We start from the raw sequence: 27,371 nt of genomic DNA, 5'->3' as shown, positions 1-27,371 counted from the left end.
AACGTGTGTCAAGGATATGATTAAATGTCGAGTAAACTCAACTAACATCAGTGTTTTAATTTTGCGTGATTTTAAAGTTTGATCTCGGATTTTCTCCAAAAAAAAACATCTTTATGGCATTAAAATAGACCAAAAAGCTATTGGTCTCTCCCAACAATTTAAATAAATATATTTTTAAAAAATATAAAATAAAATAGAAAATTTGTTATAATTAAAAAAAATTAAAATTTAAAAACTTTTTATATATTGCGGCAAAATTCTTAAATTTTATTATCGGATTCGGGCGGCGTTTGGGTCATTTGGGTCGATTGCAAATTGGAGCCTTTTCTCGCCCTCAATCGCAACCCCTCCGCCGCAGCGGCCATGAAAAAGCTCCGGAGCTCCTCTCCTCTCATCCAATGGCCTCTTCACCGCCCTATCCCACGCCCAAAACCCTACTCCCCCTCCTCCTCCTCTTCATGTATCTTCTACTCCACCCCTGGAGCTCCGGTTCCTTTTCGAGATCCCGTTCGGGCCGTCCCGCCGGTGAGCTCCTCTTACCAAATGCGCAAGCTAATCAATGCTTTCAGTCCGGCTTCGATGGTAGCTGAAGGCCAACTGATCGAGGCCCTCTTGAAGAACCAGCGGAATCCAAAGGCGGCGCTGAAGCACTTTCAGTTGGCGCAGATGAAGGGCTCCATCTCCGGCATTGATCCTCTGTGCATTTTGCTTCACATCCTCGTAGGAACAGATCGGCAATCTAGCGCCCGAGAACTCCTAAGGTGTTCCCTTTTGCACAGCACTAGCCCCTCGCCGGCCACCGTCGTTGACGGCCTCGTTAACGCGTCGAGAAGGTGCGTCTCGGATCCCCGTTCCTTTGGTTATCTTTTGACTTGCTATTCTCATGCTGGAAAGGCAGAACAAGCGCTCGAGGCTTTCGATTGTATGCTCCAACATGGTGTCTTTCCCAGCGTGAGATCAAGGAATGATTTTTTGGCAGCGTTGGTGAGGTCCAATTTGACGACGAAGGCTCGAGAGATTTATCAAGTGATAAAAGAAAAAGGAATGGGTTTTGATTGCTATACAATCGATATAATGATGCATGCTTGCTTGAAAGATGGGAAGTCTGAAGAAGCTCAAGTTTTCTTTCAGGATTTGAGAGACACCGGGCTTGTACCTGATTTGCTTGTCTATGCCACCATTATTCAGTCTGTTTGCAGAATTCCAGATTCCACTAGAGCTTTGGAATTGTTGAATGAGATGAAAGGTAGAGGCTTGGTACCCACACAGTTCATTTATACATTTGTTGTTGGAGCGTGTGTGAAGCAAGGGAACCTTGAAGAGGCTTTGAGGCTGAAAGATGAATTGGTTGCAAGTGGCCACCCTCTAAGCCTTGTGTCCGCCAATAGTTTGATGAAAGGGTATTGTGATCAAGGAGATCTTGACAATGCCTTGGATTTGTACACAAGTGTGCTGAAGCAAGAAATTCTTCCGAATGTTGTTACCTATTCTGTTTTGATCGATGGTTGTTGTAGAAATGGGAATGTAGGAAAAGCTTTTGAGCTTTATTGTCAAATGAAGCAAACAAGGGTGTCTCCAAATGTCTTCCAAGTAAACACAATTATAAATGGTTTCTTGAAAAAGAATAAATGGGAGGAGGCCCTTGTTGTGTTTGATGATGCTGTGAGCTTTGGTGTGGTCAATGTTTTCACCTACAACATTCTTATGCATTGGCTCTTTAACGCAGATAAAGTGAAGGAAGCTTGCTGTGACCTGTGGGATCAGATGGAGGATGAGGTGATGGACCCAAGCATTGCTTCCTACAACATGTTGGTTTTTGTTCATTGCATGCGGGGCAATATGGAAGCAGCAGCTGATCTGTTAACTCAGATGTCTCAGATAGGCATCAAACCAAATGTCATCACCTATACCACTTTGATTGATGGGTATCTCAAGAAAGAGGATTTTGATCAAGCTTTTGATCTTCTCAACACAATGTGCAGTTCGGTTATTTCTCATAACAATTTCACAATTAACTCTATCCTATATGGCCTCAGCGAAGTGGGTAGAATGTCTGAATTGACTCGTGTGCTGCAGAAGTTCAGGGATGACGGATTTATCCCTAGCTGCATAACATATAATAGTATTATTCATGGCTTTATAAAAGAAGGCAAGATGAGCTCTGCATTTGAAATTTATCACGAGATGCTTAGAAATGGCGTATCCCCAGATGTTGTTACCTTCACCAATTTCATTGTTGGCTTATGCAAAGGGAACAATACTGATGGTGCCCTCAAGATGCAGAGTGAAATGAAAAGGTTAGGCCTCCAAATGGATATTGCTGGGTATAATGCTCTTATTGTTGGTCTTTGCAGCAAGGGAAACATGGAAGCTGCTCTTGCACTGTTTGATGAGCTTCCTGAAGTTGGGTTGAAACCTAATGCAATCATATTCAACAGCCTGATCACTGCATATAAAAATACGAATAATATGGAAGCTATAATTAAGTTGCACAGGAGAATGTGCACAGAAGGAATCCCTTGTGATACTGCCACCTACACAACCTTGATTGATGGATCACTAAAGACCAGTGACCTGGTCTTCGCATCAGAACTCTACTTCGAGATGTTGGAGAAGGGTATTGTTCCGGATGAAATAACTTATACTGCTTTGACAAATAGACTTTGCAAGAATGTGGACCTTGACAATTCTCGGAAGCTCTTAGATGAATTGCATCATAGGGGCTCCCAAGCTAGTGTTCTTATCTATAACATGCTCATAGCTGGATATTTTAGGGAAGGTGACCTGCAGGAGGCATTTCGATTGCATGATGAAATGCTTGATAGAGGCCTTGTGCCTGATGACATAACATATGATATACTTCTGAACATGAAATATGGAGGTGGAAAATCACAGGCGGCAACATAATTGAGTTGGCAACCAGCCAAGTGGCTAGTGGGATGGTAACCATTCTATGGAATAACTGGTGCAGTTAGGGAGCCTACATTTGTCTTTTCCTATGGTAATTATCAATTTCTTTATTTATACTTTTGAGAAATCTCTAATAATAAATGGGTGCTAGGCCAAATGCTTGACTAAGAATCATCAGTCTTTATTGTTGTCTGAATTCTTGTTCATCATATATTATGCCATTGGTTAACTGTCAAGATTGTTAGTGTCAGAGACCTTCTATCTCTGATAATGAATAACTTAATTGTGTCTGAGATTTATGTTAAAATTTGCCTTCTGGCCCACATTTCAGTCTTGGGAATGTTATAGCAAGAAGTATAATTGTGCTGAGATGAAGTGCATGCAAATATACAAAGATATGTTCAACACTTATCTGATATTATTACTGTCCACAACATTTTTTTTTAAAGTTCAGCAAACAGTGTCACCTTTACATGAGATTGAGTGAAATTTTTACTACGGGAATTGATTCCGATGTTGTAATACCCTCAGTTGCGTCTTATTTCTCTCTGATCGGGTTATGGACCTTTCATATTTGGTTCTTGTGGGTCTTGATGAGTATCAGTGTGATCATTTTCCATGGATGGCTGGACTTTATCATATACCACACAAGCAAGCGGCAATATAATGATCTGATTTTTAGCCCATTTTCTAGATTAGAAAGCTCTCAAATAAAACCAAACAGAGAGCATTAAAGTTGTCTCGGGATAAATGTCTTCGTCACAGTTACACATATTCATGTAATGTTGACAGACTTTTCCAAACCAAGTCTTCCCTTAACTCTTTTGTTTTGACCATACATTGCATCACTTTCTGTTTGACATGATCCAAACTAGGTCATCTATTCCTGCCCTGTCTCATGCAATATTGTTCAACAATGTGATGAATTTATGAGGAGAAAGGTCTTTGTTTTCCAAGTTAGATTTTTGTTTTATATAGTCTATACAATTTTACATATGAAATTGATATATATATATATATATATATATATTTGGTGGTCTTTTTATGCTCACTAACTTTAATATTTCAGTTGATTCCATTACCTGATAAATTCTATTAATGCAAGTTCCCATAAGCTGAATATGAAAATTTATGTAGGGCCTGTAATTTGCCAATGGATGTCCAGTTCCAGTTTCATTCAAGTCTATGTGGCTTTAATTTTTAATATAATCATTCCAGTTGATTGTGTTTTCCTGTAATATGTTGTTTTGATTAAAACATCCAGGCAATTATCATCCACGCCAGTTCTATACTCATTTATTTATTCGTCTTTCTTGTTTCAGGATATTTTGCAGCTCATCCTGGTTCCACATATGAAAAGCTGGCCAGCAGGATTGCTACCCTGAAGGATTCTTATTCAAAGCAGGGAAAGAAATAGGTCAGCAAACTTTTAAATTAATCTCAATATTCACCAAAAATTACTGTATTTTAAGATCGGCGTACATGCATATTCTTAGGGGCCAAAGTATATTTATACTATTTGTGTATATTTGATGCCTTTAGTTATCAAGAAATATATAATATTCTACTTAATCATGATCTTCTCTAAAATTGAGAAACTGTTACATTGGTTCCAGACATTTGGTTGTTTCCAATCACCAACTTCAATGTGGTTGATGCTGGGATTGAGATAGCTAAGGCAGTGCAGTTGGCTGAGCTCTGCCGGAATGTGGCCTATGAGTTGGTTGTTTGCCAGGTAGAAAGTCTTCTAAGGAAGGTGACACAGAACCAGCTATAAGTTCAAGGAGTTGAATTAGAGACTGATGAATCTGAGGTCACTAGTAATGTTTCGTAAGGATGAAGAATGGCCTGATTAATTAAATTGATTGTTTTTGTAGTTGCAGCATTGCGATGGCAAGAGTTAATCAAGCATGAGAATAGAATGGGCTTGCCAAGTCAAGACAGTGGCATGCATGCAAAAGAGTGCTCCAATTGTCTGTGTTTGCTAGTAAGTTCTGAATTTACTTGCTTGATTTCTTTCTCTTAATAATTACTCTGCTATTTTGGCTTACCATTTGATTATACACATTAATTAAAAAATCCATTAAAGTAGTTAAATATTTTGTTTAAAATGTAAGAATTTCTAAGGCTTTTGAGGGAAAGTCTCAACACTAGAATATGCTCACTGGAAGGAGAGCGGTTTGATAACTTGTTCAAAGATAAGAGAAATGCATGCTAGGATCTTGCACTTGCAATCTTTGTATTATTTTGTTATTTTCCTTGCCAAATAATTTAACAAAATTTTTTTAAAATAGTAATAAAAAATTAATATATCTAGATTATGAAAAATAAGATGAGATAGAATTGTGATCAATAAACTTTTTTTCATAAAATGGAAAAAAATGGACAGGTGTGTTTATTTTTAATAAAATGGGGAAAAAAAATTGGACAAGTTACTCACCTGTGATGTGGTATGGTCAATAATTGTGAACTAAGAAGCCATTTGATTATATTAATGGGAATATGCTTAATTTGAAAAATGGATAAGAATTTGGGCTCTTGTATTTATACATAAAATTATGCATATTTTTTCAGTCATTCAAATTTATAAAAGAAAACAAGAATTCTCACAAAAATAAAAAAATATAAATTTTGGTATATTACTTGTACAAATGTATTTATTTCTTTATCATTTCAAATTAGAACAAAAAGATTAATTAAAATAATCTTACAAATGATTTTTTTAATAATTCAATGGCTTCTTGGTTTATTGACACCAGGTTTTTTTTACAGAGTGTTTGTTTTAGGGAAGATTTAAAAATGAATCCAAAAACTTAGCAAAATAAAGGCTCATGTGTTTCAAAAAATATTATCACATTCCTATGATATGATAAGATAATTGAGTATTCATGGCATTTAAATGAGAGCTTCATGTTAACTGTTAAGCCATATTTTTTAATTAAAAAAAGATAAATCGGCATCATATCACTTTTTTTTATAATTTTTTTTTAAAAAAACAATGTACCCTATGTTTGAAACCCCCATTTCATTCCTTTTCGAGAGGAATTCCAATATTAACAATTTAAAAGAAGCTCATAGTTTTTATTTTTCCCTGATGATGTATTAAAATTCAACCTTAAAAAAAATAAAAACATGAAGCTCTTGAAATGTTGGCCTTAATCTAATCTACATTGAAATGCCGTTTTCATGACGTTTTTTTTTTTGGGTTGTAAATATTGATTTAACTGGTTTTAACATGACTATGTACACAATTATATACTTCAATAGGGGTGTAGATGTAATTTACCAAATTTACGGTATTTGGAGAATTTTTTTTTGAAAAAAATCATTTGATAAATATTTCTAATGGATAGTGTTACTTTTGTAATTACAATAAAATAGAGCCCGGTGGCATATTTGTAATTTTCAAGAAGTGGAGGTGCATTTTTGGAATGCAAATGGCTTGAAATCCAACAGTATTGTACAATGGTCATATTTTTTTAAAGTAGAATATTCTATTTAGTTCATCTGATATAGTCAATTTGTCCCTTTGGTCTCTCTAATATAATTTGTCCCTAGGAGGTCATCTATTTTAATATTTGTAAAATGCAAGTCCCTCTCTCTAATTTAATTTGTCCCTAAAAGAGACTTATATTTCCCAAATGTAAAAAAAGAGAGACATCATAGGAATAAATTATATTAAAAAGACCAAAAGGGTAAATTAACTATATTAGAGGGACTAAATATGGTATTTTATCTATTTTTTAATTACTTAAACTCTCAGTAACACTCGGAAGTATCTTTTGCTCCCCAAGTTTCCCCCCTTCATGTTCCCTTCTCCTCAAGAAGGGTTTGGATTTAGGGCTACATTTCCATGTTGATAGCTAAGAAGGTGATCTCCAAACTCACAAGCGGACTTTAAAGAGGTGCTCATTCTGTGAAAAAGATCGATTTTAGTTTTTTTTTTTTTTCTGTCAACAAATACCTTAAAATTCATGATGGAATCCGTGGTAACTATCAGTTGTGGTGGTATCCCGAAGTGAAAACTTATCATCCATTTGCAATACAAGAACCAAGTGTCTTTAGTTGGCAAAGGAAATAAAAGGTGGTGAGTGAGTGATAAGTGAGAGGATTGACGTGCAAATCACCTTCAAACTTAGATTTAAGTAAGCAACTTCAACATATATAGTTATGATAAATGGTTACAATAATTGTTCCTCTTTCCATTGCATTCATACAGATTCTCATCATTTTATCATTCCGGTAGATGTCTGGAGATGCAGCTCTTTAATGCCAGATTGAACATGATGTTTTCTATAGGTAGGCCGACATAAAGAAATAATCATAAACTTACAATGATGGTCTGCTTGGTTGGGAAAGAGAAAAAAAGCAAAGGAGTTTCTCTCTTATTCTTGCCATTCATAGATTTTACAATAACTTATTATTATTCACTGGTATGCAAACAAAAAACTATACAAAGTGTGCCTTATGACTTGTACATTGCTAGAATTTAAAAACATAATTCAATTGTGAAATGTTCGGGAATAATAGCCTAGTAATGTCTCTAATGGATAATTCAAGAATATTGAACAATTTGGAGTTAATTGTCTAACTGGTATAACTCATGGGATGAACATAAGATATATACACACATTGCTGAATATCACAATAAGTTGCTGGTGCTTAACTTCCACGATATTCACATATAGATAGAGCACTGTGAGCTTAAAAGAATACTGCATTGCTTAGAACAACAACTAAAAGCTCTAAGGATTGCAAAACCCAAATTGAAATTTTTCTGCTAATGTTCAATAAGTTCTTCCTGTCATGTAGAGCAAGTGCTCACACTTATTTCTGTTCATAAAATGACTCATGTTTAGTGACTTCAAGAATGACAAGAATAAAAACTGAACCTAGTAATTGTAATGGTGATTCGTAACTCACCAACAGTATCTAAATTTTGCGTGTTTGTCAGAAGCCCAATAGTCAATACAACACCATGAGAAGGTCGGAACCCAAATACTCCGCAAAAGAATGCTGGGATACTCACACATCCAGTTGAATCAGAACCTACACAAACATAGATGAGTCATATATATATATATATATAAATGAGCAATGTAGAAACAATATTCCATGCCAAGTGCCAAAAAGACACCATAGGCAGTTTTCATCACATTGCAAAAAGCAGCTTAAATAACCAACGACCAGTTTTCATCACATTGTAAAAAGCAGCTTAAATAACCAATGACCAATTGGTCTATTGGTAGCCGGGTCCCCATTAGAACCCTTCACAAGTGATGAGAGTTCGTATCATGAATGAGGGCATATTTCTGGGAGAGTGAATAGTGATTATGTGCAGGTGGTCCCAACGCTCATGTGTGTGTCGAGGCTTGTGCATGCCCCTATCTTTCTTAGCGGCCTAGCCACTCATTTTGGCAAAAAAAAAATAAAAAAAATAAATAATAATAATAATACAATTACAAAAACAGAAGAGTTGGTAAGAAATTCCTTTTGTAGATAATTTTGTTACATCGGCCTGCACTCTCGAGGAGAAACAAAGTATATTTAATTAAATCAAGAAAGACAGTATTTACAACTAAAATACAACAATATTTAATAACATAGAACAAGTGATGCGAAATGGCCACCTGGACTTACTAATAATAGAAACAAAAGAGAATACCGAAGTAAAGATTCAAAGGAGTAAAGCATTGAGACTCAAGGTTAGTAACTGAGTATGATTATAACTACCAAAAAAAAGATACATGCAAGATTATTAATTTATTTTATGAGAACTGCTTTTGCAATCTAGTCAATATTAGAACTAAAACAAGTTGGATATAAACTACCATATGCTTAAGGAACTGCTTTTGTTCCTTTATCCCTAGCAAGACTCTCTTTTTTGGAGGAATTATTGCTTGTTTCTAATCAACTAACAGGATCATTAATTACTAGAGGAGATTGGAAATCTTGCAGAGCTAGTACATTTGGATCTTTCTCATAGTCAGATGTGTGTTATTATATCTGCACAACCCTTCACTCAACTTAAGAAATTAAAAACACTTGCTATGTCAGGTAACTCTCACTGGTTTTCAATGTGAGTTCTAATTGGGTTCCACCTTTTCTTCTCAATGAATTAAGAATCATGATAAACAAGCACAAAAGAAAATGGGTCTTTACTTACTACCGTGCGTTATATTTTTCAACACTCAAACTGGAGCCAGTTCAAGACAATGACAACTCATTGCATGAATGATTCAATGAGACTTACTTCTAAAATGTTAAAATGTGTAGTGGAGCTCTGTGCGATCTCTTTTGCCTGAGCTTGCTGAAAACCTTGTTCCCCCCTTGCCATAGCAAGCGGGGGTCAACCTTCTCACCCCCCTCCTCCTAAAAAATCCTGGTCCCAAATTGCAGCTTCTTTAACTTCTTCCACGGACAATTCTCCTCTTCATAATGAGCAACTCCTCAATAAACTCAAGGCCAGTACTTCCAATTTCGTCCGGTTGGACAATGATGCCATTAATCGCGGTCGCACGAAATTTCAATATGCTTTGTATGGCAAACTGTTCGGCAAGTCTCCTCCATTCGAGCAAGTCAAATCATCGTTGCTGGATAAATGGAACCACTTCGGAGAAATCTTCATCTCTAACCTTCCAAATGGTTTTTTACTAGTTAGATGTCCTTCCGAGGAAGTCATGCAGAAGCTCCTTCTTGATGGACCTTGGTCTGTAAACGGAATCATTTTGCAGTTGTCCCCGTGGAAACCTTTCTTCGAACCAAGTTTTGCCAAGCTTAATTCTGCGGCTATCTGGGTACAGTTTCACAACTTACCAGTTGAATGCTGGGACGGAGACACTCTTGAATCGATAACCAGCAACTTTGGTAATCTCATCAAGGTCGATGAATTTACGTCCACTCTGGCTAGATCTAAATATGCTCTGGTTTGCATTGAAATAGATTTATCTAAACCTCTTTGTCATGGATTTTGGATTGGTGACGATTTTCAGAGGGTGTTTGTGGTGGTGATGTATGAACGTCTGCCGACGTTCTGTTACAACTGTGGGCTTATCGGTCATGGTAGCAAGTCTTGCACTCGGGTTGCTTTGTCCGGGGCCGGTGGGTTCTCTTTACCCTCTCGTGAAGAACGAGAGCAGGCAGAGAAAGTCACCCAGGTCTCGAATGATGCTGATCAGATCATGGATGCTGCTGACCCCATCTTCGTCCCTAACCCTGATGAAAGCCCGGAATCGGACTTTGGACCGTGGCTTCTGGTGTCTCGCCGGCGTGGTCGTGCTCGGGGTCGCGGTGGTGGTGCTACATGTGCCCCTCACGTGACTCCTCGCACAGCAGACGGTGTGGAAACTGATTTTACAGAGTCCCAAGAAGCTGGCTCACACAGCTTACGTGGCGGATCAAGATTTGCTGGACGTGGGCGGTCGTCCACTTTCCATGCCTTTCGCGATTCCCCACACCATGATCTCGTCGAAACTCTTAACGTTCGAAATCCCGTTGAAGATCTAGCCGTTAATCCAAACTCCGTGATTAACGATGTTACCGGGGTTATCTCTTTGACTCCATCGCCATCTCCTTTGGTTGATCCCCAGATATCTGCTTTGTCAGACTCTTTATGTCTTCACACCGCTCGAGACCACTCACACCCTAATCGAGAATCCCCACCATCCAACCCTCTCAATCAGATAGTTCCCTTTCGTAGTTCTCAAGGAACCCCTCTGCCATCTGACCCTTCTAGACCTGACCCTAGACCTACTTCCCCCCACCCATCCTGAGAGCCTCGGTCCCGGTTGTCTCCTCTAACACTCTTCCTTCTGATCCGCTTCATGATTCTCTTGTTGCTCAGGTTTCCTCTGTCCTTGAATCCAGTGAAATGGAAGAAGACAGTGAAGAAGATGATGGTTCTTCGGAAGACGAAGACGACGAGATGCCAGATGAAGAGAATGAACCGGAAGACTCTATGACCTTAGTACAGTATCAGGCTGGGATTAGACGGGAAGCTCTCATCAGAAAAGGAATCCATGTTGAAGAAATCTCGCCGAAAAAGGGCAGAACGGAAGCTGGGTGTTCAGGACCTTGACGCTTCGTCTACTACTTTCTTCCTTTCCTCTTTAGGGAGTTTTTTTTTCTCTTCCTCCTTTTTTTATGATGATTATGAACACTACTAAAATATTATGTTGGAACTGCAGGGGTATCTCCGATCGGGATACTTCTTCTAGACTTCTCAGACTTATCAAGAAGCTCAAACCCGTTCTGGTTTGTTTAGTTGAAACTCGCGCCAATTCGGATCGAGTCGATCGCCTCTGTAAGAAAATTCCCAAACACTGGGAGTGGGCTTCGGTTCTTGCGGAAGGATTTTCAGGTGGTATTTTTATCCTTTGGAACTCGGTCATCGGCCGAGTTACCCCTATCTTTGTTTCTCGTTGTGCTTTACATATTGTGGTTTCCTCTTCTTTTTCTAAAAATTTCATCATCTCGGTGGTTTATAACTCTTCTCGTTGTATCTCTCAAAGATTTCTGTGGCACGAACTCTCCAAACTTTCTTCTCTTAAGCTTCCTTGGCTTATTCTGGGGGATTTTAACTCTATTCTTACCAGAATCGAGCACAAAGGTGGCTCTTTCACCCATTACAGCCGTAAGTCTATATTTTTCAACGATTTTATTGACGGTAATAATCTGCTGGATCTTAAATACGTTGGCTCCCCTTTTACTTGGTGTAACAACCAGTTAGGTTCTGCTCACCGATGGGCCAGACTAGATCGTTGTCTGGTCAATCTTGAGTGGAATGACATCTTCAAATCTTACACCCTTTCGCATCTCAATCGCTCTTTCTCAGATCATTCTCCGCTCTTTCTCTCTGCTAATATTTCTACTGTTTTCAAGAAAAAATCGTTTAAATTTGAAAATTTTTGGTTGGACTATCTTGGTTGTCATTCGTGTATTCGCGATGCTTGGGATTTTACTCCTCGTGGTAATCCTATGCACGTGTTTTCCCACTTTCTCTCTCGCGCTCGATTTAATCTCAATCGTTGGAGTATTTCAGGGGTTAATAATTTAGATATGGCCAATTCCAAAACTGAAGCTGAAATTAGTTCCTTTGAGCTTTCAGAGTCTGATTCTAATTCTCATTTTGTTCTCAAAAGTCTTTATGCAAAATTGTCTGCGTTACAGCGCCAGAATTCTATTAGATGGGCACATCGTGCTCGTTTAAATTGGATTTCTAATGGAGATAAGAATACAAGCTTCTTTCATGCTATCTATCGTACGCGTTCTCATATCAATTATATTCCTCAAATTGAAGACTCTTATGGGAACGTTTTCAGTGATCCTTCCAGTATTGAAAATGCTTTCATGAATTTCTACAAACATCTCTGGAGTGGATCTGATTGTTACTCTCCTAGCAATCAAGTCGAACTTCCCCCTGACATTCCTAAGATCTCTGATTCTGATAGTGCCTTTCTCATCAGCAATGTTACTATGGAGGAAGTTCATCAAACTATTCTCGATCTTCCTTCAGATAAGTCCCCCGGTCCCGACGGTTTTAACGTGGAATTATACAAAACTTTTTGGCCAATTGTTGGAAATCATCTTTTTGAAGCAATTCAACATTTTTTTAAAACCTCCTTTATTCCTTCTTCTTGGGGTAAGACCTATGTTGCTCTTATTCCCAAAAAGGATAATCCTAAATTGGTGTCTGATTTTCGCCCGATTTCCTTATGTAATGTTTGTTTCAAAATTCTCTCGAAGTTGCTTGCCAATAGATTAAAAAAGGTTATTCCTGTTATCATTGGTCGCGAACAAGTGGGTTTTGTTGCTAATCGCAGCACTTCTGATAACATTATCGTGTGCAAGAGGTTGCCCATTCGATTGAATTTGATACACACAGCCCCCCTAGGATGATTATCAAACTTGATATCGAAAAAGCATAAGATACCCTTAGTTGGAGTGCAATTCTTACCATTCTTATTAAAATGAATTTTCCTCCTTTGTGGGTTTCTTGGATTAAATCTTGTCTTCATGCTTGTTCGTTCTTTCTTTTAGTTAACGGAAAACCAACCCCTTGGTTCCCTTCTTTCAGAGGTGTTCGTCAGGGTGATCCAATCTCTTCGTACCTTTTCATTATCGTGTCTCAGATTCTTACAACTATGCTCAATTTTAGTCTTCAGCATAATCTAATCCCTGGTTTTAATAGTAATCTACCTCATAATTTCAATCACTTAATGTATGCTGATGACTTGATTCTAATTACTCCCGCTTCTCGCAAAGTCGCCAAAAACATTCAAGCTTGTTTTAATTTTTATAGCATCATCTCTGGTCAGCAACCCAACCTAAATAAATCTCAAATATTTTTTCCTTCTTGGATGAATCATCATATTCTTAACCGTATTTGTGACATCCTAAATCTCAAACATGCCCATTTCCCTTTTAAATATCTTGGAGTTTTCATCTCTCCTAAAAGATTAGCTCCTATTACTTTCCAGCCTATGATAGATAAAGTCAATAAACTTGCTTCCAAATTGTCTACCCCATCCCTGATTCAATCCTTTCTGAAATCTCCAAAGTTGTGAGAAAATTTTTTTGGAATAGGAATGGTAATGGAAAGGGCATCCATAATGTGAGTTGGAACATTATTACAGAAAGTAAGTCTGAGGGGGGCTTAGGTATCAAAAATCTTACTCTTGCAAAACATTCCCTCATGTCTAAAAATATTTTCAAATACTTAAATAATCATGATAGTCTTTGGGTCGAAATTCTACTTTATAAGTATGGGAAAGTTAATTTTTGGCTTGATTCTGTGCCGGCCAAGTGTTCTTGGTTTTTTAGAGGCTTATGCAAATCTGCTGCTTTTATTAAACACCATTGCAAAATTAATACTGTCAACCCTTTGAACACTTCTATTCTTTGGGATCCCTGGCTTTATGACATTCCTGTTGCTCTTAAACCTACTTATCTCAATATGGATGTTGATTTGGATCGTATTTCTTTCTCTGATATTATTGCTAATGACCAGTGGTCCGTGCATGAGTTTAACCAAATTTTTGGTAGTAATGTTGAGAACTTGGACAGGAAATTTCTTTCTATTGATCAAAACTCTGATAATCATTGGATTTGGGTTCCAAAAGCTTCTTGTTCCAAAATCTCTTCTGCTGTTTATCACACTTTGAACAGACAGTCGGTTTTTTCTGAAGGTTGGGATGGTTGGAACATTGTTTGGAGTATTCCTATTGCTCCCAGAATTAAACATTTCATTTGGTTGTGTTTAAGGGGTCGCTTATCCACATCAGCATTTCTTTACAATATTCATCTTGGCCCTGAGAATCCCTGTGTTTTTTGTGGTATCCATAGTGAGACCGCTGATCATTTGTTTGGTCAATGTGATAGAATTCTTTTGATTTGGGACCAGATCACCAGCATGCTTAATATTCCTATATCTTTTACTAACGGATTTTCATCTGGAAATTGGGTTATTGAATTCAGACAGTCTATGCATATCTTAGCTCTCATCGCCGCTTGCGCGTGGTTCATCTGGTTGTGCCGGTGTGATGTTATCTTCAGAAATTCTCGCCCCATTTACTCTAATATTGTGTCCAGGGCAACTGCCCTTGTTGATGATTTCTCCCGTAGCAACTTTGATCTCGTGCGGAGAAAATTTTTGTTGAGCAACTTCTCATCCATTGATGATAATTTTCTCTTCACTCATGCTGCTTCTAATCATGATCTTAAGGTGAGTTCTGTTGGCTTCTTCTTTGCTGATGCTAATTACAAAATCTCTCTTGCAGGTTGCACTTCTAGCAGTTGTTCGGAGAGCTCCTTTGATGCGTTGCTTGCTGTTGAAGTGGCCCTTCACACTGCGTTGGATCTCCACATCCCTGTCAAACATATCATAAGTGATCAACATGCAATCCTCCAGTTACTTCAATGCCCTGACCACGTTTCTTCCTGGAGGTTTGAGGATCAAGTTAACAATTTGAAGTTCTTATTGGACATGTGCGACCATCCTCAGATACACATCACTCCCTCCAGTTGGGGTTCTCCGGCAGTCAATCTAGCTATTCTTGGATTTCATCACCAGCATCTCAACCTTTTCTTGTTTGGAAAAGACCTCCCTTCTTGGTTGATGAATTCGATTCGAAAGTTTGGGTTTAGTTTCTGATTTGGCTTCTTGTTTCCTCTTTTTAGACTCTTGTATCTTAGTTTCTTCTTGCTTTATTTCTTTCAATAAATAGCTTCTCTAGTTGAGAGGTTCTTCAAAATGAGACTTACTTCTATGCATGATAATAGTTTCTCATCAACATTCAGTCTGAACTTTTCTAATGGAATCCATCAAAGGTTGCTCAGGTCTATGCATGCTTTGAAACTATTTGGGATATAGTTGATATGAGTTGACCATAGGGGATACCTATCAAATCAATCAGATTACAAAGCTTCATTTTTTTCCCCCTCCATTAGCAATGGTCATTGGCAATGGCACAACAACACAATGACATCATGATGAATAGATGAAGAATTCTCTACTTGCTAAATTAAGATGCCATCATGGTCCATCCATTCTAATCAATCTATAATTCACAGTCATCCCACCAAAAAAGTTTCTAAATGATTTCAAGAAAGAGATGGCATACATTAGTGAATTTGGCATTATTAATGCATGAGAGAGAACCAAATGCTATAGCTCAGCTTATCTAGTAGGAGTGCAATTAACATCCCGACATGATTAATATCAGACAACGGAGATAAAGCAATGATCATTTATAAGGGCATTGAGCCTTTGCTCAAAAAAGCCAATATAAGCAAAAACTAATTAGTAAATCGAAACACATTTCTCTACTAAAAACAGTTAATATAACAGAAAAATCAAAATAAATCAACACTCTATCAACAGAAAACTGATCATTGATTGGTTGTGGAACTTGACTACTCACAACCTCATTGGTTTAGACCTCTCTGATAACCAGATTCAGGGGATGATCCCTGAATTCTTAACTTTCACTCACATGGAAAATCTTGATCTTTCTTCAAATTTGTTCTCAGTCCTTTACCAGATCTCCATATGCATAGCCCCTTCTTCTCTTACGTAGATCTTTCTAATAACTCTTTTTCAGGTCACATCCCTCGAATTTTAAATCTTGCCCAGCTTAGACGAAAAAATGAAAAGAAAAAGATGTTTTCAACTCAAAATTGCTATAAACCAGCTGATTAATTTTCTTTTAGATTCATGACAGAGTTCTTGATTTTGATATGCAGCATGAACAGATTCCAACCCATTGTTCATGAATTTTTGAGATCATTGATCATTGTTTATCCATTTTTACTTTAAATGGCCTGGACAGGCAACTTAAAGGTCAATGGAAGTGTCCTCCATGATTCCCTGCCACTGAAGCAAACCCAAGAATAGCAAGGTAACTACTATCAATCTGATCTTTGCCTGCTTGCTGTGCTTCTTTCATTAAGGAAAGAAGATAACAGCAAATCATAACTTTATAAAATTAACAAAATTGAGTTCATGCTCCATTTCATTCAAGAATGTGGATGGTATATATTGATATTCTTCATTCAAGCATGTAGTTGTTGGTATGCATGCGATAAAACTTTTAGTTGTTATACGCGTGTAAATTCCTGTATTATAAAGACTTCACATGCATTCCTGTTAGTAATATTATTTGTGCAAACAAAGCAGTACCTTGAGACCATGATTTAGTGATCTAGAGAATTAAATTAATTATGATATCAAAAAATTTATTTGCGTTATAAATGTCAGGATCAAGAAACACACACTTAGAATTCTCAGTAAAGTTCACTCACACTCCAGACCAACAATGAAATGTAATCTCACACTAAAGAAGAAGAACTGAGATGAATTCACACTGAAAAGCACACTCTGCTTCAGCATTCGACATATGTCATTTAAACAAACACATAACAGACATACTTGTCTGGAATCACACTAGCATACATGCTGAAACAAACAAACAGCTTCTAATACAGTAACAACAACTTTAAGCATCTAAATAAGTAACTAGAAACAAAGACAATTCAGCAGGTCTAGGTTCCAATGCACAACTGTGTCATTGACATTCACATAGTTACCTGCAGTGTAGATACTCTGATCACCTTCAATCTCCAACAATAAATCACAAACCGCTCTTTCAACACATGGTCCACCAACTAATGCTTTTTTGTTATATAAATCTCTGCTGTTCCAGGGACCAGATCACAACCAAACAATTGGATCCATTTTCTTATGCCATCAAATGACTCTAGGTGTGGTACCAGTTTGCAATAGTAAATATTTTTTCCCTCAACAACTGAGTACCAAGTAACAAGCATAAACCATTATGACATCTCCTTTCTTAACAATTTCAGCTAACAATTTGGATGCACATGTGGATAAGCAAGAAAAAAAAACATATTAACAAAATTTCTAATATTTGCTTTTCCTTTCACCAATTTCTGTGGTTTTTTTTTTTTCATTTAAGTTCAATCCAAAGTCCACAAACACAGAAAATAAGATGGATATACATCCATGAAATTTCTAATCTTTGCTTTCCCTTTCACCAGTGTCCATGTTCTCATCTATTCTCATTCAATCCCAAGTCCAAAATGCAAACACACAGAAAATAAGATGGATATACAAATTAAGAAGACATATACCAATGAAATTTATCTTTCCTTTTCTTTTCACCTCTATCAATTATTTTCCTCCATTTTCATTCCCTCCATCCAAGAGCACCACAAATATATATATCACCTCTTTTCTATCAGTAAATACAGCCAGAATAAAATAAAATTCCAAAAAAAAGGAACATGATTTAGGGTAAAGAAAGAACACTCACTGACTCAGAATTCTTCTTCCGATGCTTTCCATGCTTCTCCATGGACTTCTTCTCTGCATGAAACACGAATAATTTAGGGCAAAATCAATAAATTCAATACAAAGAGATAAAAAAATCCACCATGAATTAAAAAAAAATTAGCAAGATATACTCTGCATTACCTTCAGAAACATTTACAGGCTCTTAGCAGTGATGGCCCTCCCAGCAGTGCAACTAATTAGATTGGAAAATAGTATAATTCTACAGTGACTATGCAATTTTATATTGGAAGATATAGAAATGAGCATTCTCAAGGCATAAACATGAGGGCCACAATATAAATTGGCTGATTGCATATGGTGACATCTAAAACAATAAGATAGAGAGATATGAAGAAACCAAAAGGATAAAAATAAAATAAAACCTAGCCTTAAAAGTGGGGAAAGAAAGAAATTTTTGATTCCCACAATCAAGACAAACAAAGCAAATTAAGCAATAACTCATGGAACCCTGAGTTATTGTTTGCATGTCTTACTGCAAATATTAGATTATATCCCCCTTCCGAAAGTGTATATGTGTATGTCTTACTGTAAACAATATAATTGCATGAAACTTTAACATGATATAAAACCATATTTTAAAGACCTCATATCCAAATTAATCCTCACATTTTAATTTGTGAATGGAAAACACAACAACATGGATTCAGGAGGATTTCTGTTTTTAAGAGAATGTGACAACTAGCAAAAAAAATATTCAAGGTTTCTTGGGTATGTCAGCAAATATATCATTTACACCCCTGGCCATTAGTACAAGCAAAAAATTTTAAAGTACTAGGATACATAAGCAAATTCCTTATTTACAGTGATATACATATAATTTCAAACTTTTTGTTTTGTGGTACATATGCAAGTGCCCCTTACTAAAAAGCAGGTCAACCATACAAATTACCCTTTAGATGTTGCCACATCAACTGATTCCATCAATTTGCCCAATTGGCTAATGATAGCATATAGGATGTACTACTTTAAAGAGCTGGCATTATCATCAATATTATCAATCATAATTCATCAATTGATGGGCACTAATTCAATATTCTAACACAGTCAATCACAAATCAACTTGCTTGATAAAACCTGGTTTCAAATGATTAATTTAAATATTAGCAAAAGATAAGCTCAAAATGATGCCCAAATTCTTTGCTTAAGATGCTAGTAATACAATGGATTAAGTAACAAGTTGCGTTGAAGAATTTTTCTATGGTTCATATAGATTAGAGCAAAATGTACTCTATTATTGCTTGAAGTGCACTCTTGTGATGGATGAAACAATGAGTAAAAAGCAATTAGTATGGTCTATTAGATTGGTAAAAATAAAATCTAAGACTGATTCTATTCGAAACTCACATGTCTCAGCATCAAAGACTTTGGAATAACCATGCCAAACAATAAGAAAATACATGGTGACAACACCATGCCATTAACATTGGCCCAAGGAATATATTGAAATGACAAACAAAACCGACATCTCTTATTTTCAAAGTTGTCATGCAATTAAACAAAACATAACAATTACCAAATGATCTATTCATTTGTCATGAATTAGTACATGCTAAGTCAAATAACCAATCCTTCAAAGCAGAGGAGCATTTAATTGAACACATAAATGTGACATGTAAGAGCAATAGAACATCAAACCAAGGAGCAAATTCAAGTTGCTGAATATACCTGCTGAAAGAGGGAACATCAGATCTAAATCGTGTCCTCTATCCCTTGTCATATTTGATGGCCTTGGGAACATTTGCAACCGATATGCCGCCGGGAAGAACTAGATCTTGGACCTGATCATGATCAAGCTCTATCAGACATGGATCTGCACACTCTTTCTTGCAGTACTTGAGTCTCAGATCAGTGCTGATGTTATAACCCAACCCAATGGAATCAATAGCAATCTGAGCTACTTTCAGAGGTGATGAGGTGATGCCCTCGGTGCCATTACTTCACATCAAAACCCTACTTTTGTTTATAATAATATTTAAACCGGTTCTAAAAGTAGGATTAATTTTTTAATCCCATTCATTAGAGCCGGTTTTTAAAACCGGCTTTCTTTGTCTGTCTCTATAACTGTAATTTGGTGTAGTGATACATATATATATATATATATATATCTATGTCATCACCGTCATTGTCGTTGCTGTCGATAAAGGAGAACTGAAAGATCGGCTGAGAGGATGATGATGATGGAGTTCTCACAAATGTGAGCTATGCAAAGGGTCCACGGTGAGATTGGCTAATTTTGTTTATAATAATATTTTAACAGGTTCTAAAAGTGGGATTAATTTTTTAATCCCATTCATTAGAGCCGGTTTTTAAAACTAGCTCTCCTTGTCTGCCTCTATAATTGTAATTTGGTATAGTGATACATATATATATATATATATATATATCATTTGTCATCACCGCCATTGCCGTCACTGTCGATGAAGGAGAACTGCAAGATCGGCTGAGAGGGGAGGATGATGGAGTTCTCACCAACGTGAGCTATGCAAGGTCCACGGTGAGATTGGCTAATTTTGTTTATAATAATATTTAAACCGGTTCTAAAAGTGGGATTAATTTTTTAATCCCATTCATTAGAACCGGTTTTTAAAACCAGCTCTCCTTGTTTGCCTCTATAGCTGTAATTTGGTGTAGTGATACATATATATATACATATACATCTATGTCATCACTGTCATCGTCATTGCTGTCGATGAGGGAGAACTACAAGATCGGCTAAGAGGGGGTGGATGATGGAGTTCTCACCAATGCGAGTTATGCAAAAGGTCCACAGTGAGATTGGCTAATTTTGTTTATAATAATATTTAAACCAGTTCTAAAAGTAGGATTAATTTTTTAATCCCATTCATTAAAGTCGGTTTTTAAAACCAGCTCTCCTTGTCTGACTCTATACCTGTAATTTGGTATAGTGATACATATATATATATATGTGTGTGTGTGTGTGTGTGTGTATTTATGTCATCACTGTTGTCGCCGTCGCTATGGATGAGGGAGAACTGCAAGATTGGCTAAGAGGGGGAGAATGATGGAGTTCTCACCAACGTGAGCTATGCAAAGGGTCCACGGTGAGATTGGCTAATTTTGTTTATAATAATATTTAAACCAGTTCTAAACGTGGGATTAAATTTTTAATCCCATTCATTAGAGCCGGTTTTAATAAACTGGTTCTCCTTGTCTACTTCTATAACTGTAATTTGGTGTAGTGATACATACATACATACATATATATATATATATATATATATATATATATATATATATATCACCATGGATATGGTTTTAGGGTGAACTTGAAGGTGTGACATGGAGAGATTTCCAGTTCTATAGTGGAGAAAGATACATATATTATTTACATATTTCATTAAAACTAGTGAATGCACATATATATATATATATATATATAGTAACTTTTTGGTGTGAACTTGGACTACAGGGAGTGTATGATGGACATTGTGGGAGTAAGCTTGATCATGGAGTGGCAGCCGTTGGATATGGAACATCCAAGGGCCAAGATTACATCATTGTGAAGAACTCATGGGGCCCTAAATGGGGGAGAAAGAAGTCATCTCGCTTGCTTATGGAACTAGGGAATTCCCGGGTTCCAGCCTATTAAAACCTGGCACGTGTCCCCAAATCACAATAAAAAAAAATAATAATATCATATATGACACTTGTCAGAATATAATAGGCTGGAACCGGGGAATAGTCGGGTTCCAGAACAAAGTGAGATGACTTCGTGAGAAAGGGTACATACGGATGAAGAGGAACACTAAGAAACCTGAAGGGCTTTGTTGTATTAATAAATGGCTTCTTATCCTACAAAGAAGAATATTAGAGCACGTTAATTTGTTTGTTTTATTATCATTTATTATCAATCAAGGAATATTGATATCTATTTTTCTTCTTTGTTTCTTGTTATTTCCATGGAGATGTAACTCTTGGTCTTGTTAAGTACCTTTCTAAAAAAAAGATTTACTGTTTTTAATTTGTTTAATTATTTTATATTATAGTGTTTTAAGTATTGAAGCATGTACAAGACCTTCACATGATTTGATGATGCTGTCCCGCACTACATGACTTTATAAATTGAATTGCGAAGAAGTTATGGATATTTGAAAAGGTTAAAAGAAACATTAGTCATGTAAAACTTTGAAGGAGTTACATACTTACATTATTTGTTTTATTTATTTATTTTTTTAAAAATTGGATAAACTACAATTCATTCTACTCTTTCTTCTTTAAACTTATATATATATATATATATATGAAAGTGGATTAACCATATTTTATTAAACAAAAAGCAGCAAGAACAAAAGGAAGGAAGAGCCACAGACAACAGAAGCCCAACAAGAAAAGAAACAAACACAAAGCCAAACAAGTTAGGAGGCCATTACCAAAGGTGATGAACTTCTAAAACCCAGACAACCGAAGAAGTAGAAAGAAGATAAAAAGCACAGTTGAAGAGACGAAGGTCACGAGAAGGTAACAAAGGCCATCTTCAAGTGTCAGGGGAAAAATATAGGGGTGGATCAGTCTCAATGCAGGTGGTCCATGTTAACTCTATGCTCAGTAGGTCTTGCGCTCAAGAAGACTAAAGAGCACTTTAGCTTTTAGACTGAATCCGAAGGAACATGTTGATGTTACGGATCCCTAAATGCAGAATCCAAGCAAGAAACATGTGAATTGTTTTGGCAATAATAGAAAACACAGGCAGAGCTTGAAAATTAACAATATATATGATTATTTCTCTCTAGCCAAATATTCCAGCAGATTGATCTGGAAAGAAGGTCCCACAGTATTTGACACTGAGTATCTATTGATGGGATCCAAGAAGTCCAAACCTCTGACAGGGAATGAGAAAAACTAAGTCTGATTTTGTAAGGTTAGCAAGGGAGCTCTTATTATGATGAAAGGACAGAGAAAAATTGCCAAGTTATATGTCTTGCAAGGTACTACAGTTACAGGCGATGTAGCAATTGTCTTTAAGACCATGCAGGAGAGCGATGTTACAAAATTTTGGCACATGCATTTGGGGGCATATGAGTGAGAATGGCATCGCTGAATTAAGCAAAAGAGGATTTCTAGATGGTCAGAGTACTAACAAGTTAGAGTTCTGTGAACACTGTGTTTTTGGCAAGCAGAAGCTAGTTAAATTCTCCTAAGGTATTCACAACACTAAAGTCACACTAGATTACTTGCATTCTGATCTCTGGGGACCTTCAAAAGTTCCTTCAAATGGAGGTGCCAGTTATATGTTATCCATTATTGATGACTTCTCCAGAAGAGTTTGGTTATTCTTTTTAAAGCACAAGAGCGATGTTTTGGTGATATTCAATGAATGGAAAATTATGATTGAAAAACAAACAGTGAAGCAGATAAAGCACCTTCGCATAGATTATGGTTTGGAGTTTTGTTTAAATGAATTTAATGCCTTGTGCAAGTTAAAAGGTATTGTTAAACACCATACAGTTATTGGAACTCCACAGCAAAATGGTGTTGCAAAAATGAATGAACAGAACCATCATGGAGAAGCTTAGGTGTATGCTCTCTAATGCTGGTTTGCAGAATTCTTTTTGGGTAGAAGCAGCTTCTATAGCTTGTTTCCTCATCAATTGATCTTCCTCAATTTCTCTCAACAAGAAGACTCCTATTGAGGTATGGTCTGATACTCTTGTTGTATATTCTAATTTAAAGATCTTCGGTTGCCTTGCTTACGCTCACATCAACAATGGAAAACTTGAACCTATATCAGTTAAATGTATATTTCTTGGCTATAAATATGGTGTTAAAGGATACAAGTTGTAGTGCCTGGTGACCCATTAAACCATTGTGAGCAGAGATGTTATATTTGATGAAGCTATTATGTTAAGAGGTTTTCCAACTAATGACTCTTGTGACACAACTCAGCAAAAGTCAGGTATGCACATGGAGCTTCAGATTTCAGAACTTGCATCTACATCTTCTTCTAAATCATGCTCAGATGAGCAAGATAATATTGACACTTCAAATCAGTTACAATTACTAGCACAACCAACCACACAATATACTATTGCTAGAAACATAGACAGAAGAACAACCAAGAAACCACAGAGATTTACTGAAGCTGATCTAGTTGCCTACGCCGTGAGTGTTGCTGAAGACATTGACTTAATTGGAGAGCCTTCTAACTATGCAGAGGCAATCAATTCTGAAGATTCTGACAAATGGATGATTGTAATGCATAGAGAGATGGAACCTCTTCATAAAAATGGCACATGGACTTTGGAGATACTTCATAAGAACAAGAAAACAATTTATTGCAAATGGGTATTCAAGAGAAAAGAAGGTATACTAGGATTTGAAGAAGGCAGACACAAAGCAAGGCTCATTTCAAAGGGTTATAGTCAAATTTCAGGTGTTGATTTCACAGATGTGTTTTCTCCAGTTGTAAAACATAGCTTTATAAGATCTTTGCTTTGCATTGTGGTGATGCATGATTTTGAGTTGGATCAATTGGATGTAAAAACTGCCTTTTTACATGGAGAACTGGAGGAGGATATCTACATGCAACAATCAGAAAGGTTTGTGGTTCCAGGAAAAGAGGACTAAGGTTGCCTACTGAAGAGGTCCCTTTATGGCCCGAAACAGTCTCCCAGACAATAGTACAAAAAGGTTCGATTTATTCATGATCTCTCAGAGTTTCAAGAGATGTAGGTATGATAGTTGCGTCTACGTCAGAAAAGGTAAGTATGGGTCACTTGTTTATCTCCTTGTATACGTTGATGATATGTTGATTGCAGCTAAGAACAAGGAAGGAATTTAGAAAGTTAAAGTCCAGCTCAGAAGAGAGTTTGAGATGAAGGACTTAGGAGCTGCCAGGAGGATTCTTGGTATGGAAATTTACAGAGATAGACAGGCAGGCAAGTTGTACCTTAGCCAGAAGGAGTATATCAAGAAGGTTCTTCACAGATTCAACATGGAGAATGCCAGATATGTTAGTACTCCACTAGCAACCCATTTTATACTTTCATCAGCTTTATCTCCTCAGACGGATGATGATGTTGACTATATGTCACGAGTCCCATACTCTAGTACTGTGGGATCTCTTATGTATATTATGATTTGTTCTTACCAAGATCTATCATTTGCAGTAAGTGCAGTTAGTAGATACATGGCAAACCTGGGCAAGGAACATTGGAAAGCAGTTCAGTGGATATTCAGGTATTTGTGTGGCTCTTCTGATGTTTGTTTGCAATTTGGGAGAACTGAAGATGAAGTCATTGGATCTGTTGATTCTGATTTTGCTGGAGATCTTGATAAGAGAAGATCATTGACTGGATACGTGTTCATCGTTGGAGGTTAGGTTATCAGTTGGAAAGCTACTTTACTGACTACAGTTGCTTTATCCACTACAGAGGCAGAGTACATGGCTATTATAGAAGCTTGCAAGGAAGCCATTTGGTTGAAGGGCTTGTTTGGTGAGTTTAGTGGTGATTTGCAGATTACTACTCTCTTTTGTGATAATTAGAGTGCCATTTTCTCACTAAAGATCAGATGTTCCATGAGAGAACCAAACACATTGATGTACGTTACCATTTTGTTCGTGATGTGATTGCTCGTGGTAAAATAGTTATTAACAAAATCAATACTCATGATAATCCTGCTGATATGATGACTAGATCTCTTCCAATGGCCAAGTTTGAGCATTGCTTGAACTTGGTTGGAGTTAGATGTTGATTTTGTTTTGCCCATTAGGGCTTATGGTAGAGGATGACAGCTTTATGTTGAAGATTGACGCAAGTACTTCCATTCCTTGATATGGAATTCATGTCAAGGTGGAGATTGTTAGTGTTGGTGACATGAATTCCCAACTAGTCCTGAAGATGGTGTGACTCAAGCATGAGAACAATTGTTTTGGGCTTCTACTATATGATCATGTATGTTATTTGGGCTTTTTGTAATGTTGGTCTAGGGCTTACTTTCATATTGATGTACAGTATGTCTAAGGGCCACTTTAAAAGGGAAAAGAAAGTAGGGGGGTTTACTATAGTGAAAATATATGAAACTCAGCAACCATCTTCTTCATCTCTTCCTTGTACCAATCTTCAAAATAGTGAATTCTTGCTGCTCCTCTGCCCGTGGGTTTCCCATTTTTGAGTTTCCATGTTAAACCTTGGTGTCTTATCTTATTTTGTTGCATTACACTAAACAAACACCCTATTCTTTTCTAGTTTTCAAAAAAATTAGTGATTTATCTAATTTTTTTAAAAAACACAAAGCTATTTAAAAAGTAACACATTACCATTTCTCTGATCTCAAGTTTTTCTCAACAATAAACAAATTATCCGAAAGTCAGTGGTTAATGTTCCAATTTAGTGTTAACAATCTTTATTATGGTGAGAACTCACATGAAGCAACTAAGATGACCATAGGCGATACACAAGAGCACAAAACAAACCATACATTTTTTATTTTATTTTCTCCAAACTTTTAAGAATTAGATTCCCACCTATAATCGAGAGAGAAAACACAAAGTAGAAACAATCACAAGAAGACAAGATATATGTAGTTCGGCAAGATTGTCTATATCTACAACCCCACTAGGGTTTTTAATGATATAAAAAATAAAATACATCTTGCAAAGAATGGCTAATTTATTAAAATAATGTTATTTTTTTTATTAATTCCCAAAATACGCATTTCTGTAACTATTTACGGAAATGCGCATTTTGTAATTTTTAAATTTAATTTTTTTAAAAAACAGAGGGGCCCATTATATTTTTAATATTAAGTTTTTATTTTTTTTAAAACTGCGGGTCCCGGTAGTTTTTTAAATTAAAAACATTTTACATCAGACCCTTATAATTTTTATTAATTTTTTATAATTTTTCACTCTATTATGTTATTTTTACTTTCACTAATTATGATCGGTCATTAATAATTTAAATAAATAATTTTAATATTTTTTCATAATAAGGGGGTTGTTAAAATAAATTATTGGTGACGCATATGACCCAAAACTTATCCATGAGAGTCAGATTTGGATGAAAATTAATACTTAGTGTGTTTTAGAAAGGATTTGGAGAGTTTATATCACGCCCCACCCAACAGAATGGATGACTAGTGTGTTTTAGAAAAAGAATTTGGAGAGTTTATATACGCCTCCACCTAACAAATGGATGACTAAGATTAATTTCATCCAATGGCTCTAATGAATGGGGTAGGTGCCACATGCCACCAATAATTCATTTCAACAACCCCCTTATTATAAAAAAATATTAAAATTATTTATTTAAATTATTAACAACCAGTTACAATTAGTGAAAGTAAAAATAACATAGTAGAAGTGAAAAAAAAATTATAAAAAAAATTAATAAAAATTATAAGGGTTTGGATGTAAAATGTTTTTAATTTAAAAAACTACCGGGACCAGCAGTTTTAAAAAAAATAAAAACTTAATATTAAAAATATAACGGACCCCTCTGTTTTTTAAAAAAATTAAATTTAAATATTAAAAAATGACCGTGGGACCCGCTAATTTAAAAAAAATAATAAAAAAATACAAAATGCGCATTTCCGTAAATAGTTACGGAAATGCGTATTTTGGGAATTA

At 36.3% G+C, this 27,371-nt stretch overlaps 1 protein-coding gene and 1 long non-coding RNA gene across 3 annotated transcripts; one reads left to right on the top strand and one right to left on the bottom strand.

Annotated features, from left to right (window-relative positions):
• Positions 1 to 290: 290 nt before the first annotated feature.
• LOC120251666 (pentatricopeptide repeat-containing protein At3g54980, mitochondrial-like) lies at positions 291 to 21,244 on the top strand. Of its 2 annotated transcripts, none has more exons than XM_039260284.1 (4): positions 291 to 3,001; positions 4,233 to 4,327; positions 4,527 to 4,897; positions 21,213 to 21,244. In XM_039260284.1, exon 1 carries the CDS (start codon positions 364 to 366, stop codon positions 2,905 to 2,907), a length of 2,544 nt encoding a protein of 847 aa, XP_039116218.1. In that variant the 5' UTR covers positions 291 to 363; the 3' UTR covers positions 2,908 to 3,001; positions 4,233 to 4,327; positions 4,527 to 4,897; positions 21,213 to 21,244. The 2 variants fall into 2 exon arrangements, with proteins under 2 accessions (XP_039116218.1, XP_039116210.1); XM_039260276.1 differs by lacking the exon at positions 21,213 to 21,244 and adding an exon at positions 14,688 to 15,161.
• LOC120251679 lies at positions 17,002 to 19,725 on the bottom strand. Its single transcript, XR_005533473.1, has 3 exons — positions 19,448 to 19,725; positions 17,903 to 17,954; positions 17,002 to 17,794 (listed from the first exon to the last, which is right to left on the bottom strand). It is a non-coding gene; the product is annotated as an uncharacterized LOC120251679 (long non-coding RNA).
• Positions 21,245 to 27,371: the final 6,127 nt, after the last annotated feature.

Source organism: Dioscorea cayenensis, chromosome 3 (assembly GCF_009730915.1).
Source record: "Dioscorea cayenensis subsp. rotundata cultivar TDr96_F1 chromosome 3, TDr96_F1_v2_PseudoChromosome.rev07_lg8_w22 25.fasta, whole genome shotgun sequence".
Taxonomy (NCBI): Eukaryota; Viridiplantae; Streptophyta; class Magnoliopsida; order Dioscoreales; family Dioscoreaceae; genus Dioscorea; species Dioscorea cayenensis.
This window is presented reverse-complemented; position numbering and strand designations above follow the sequence as displayed.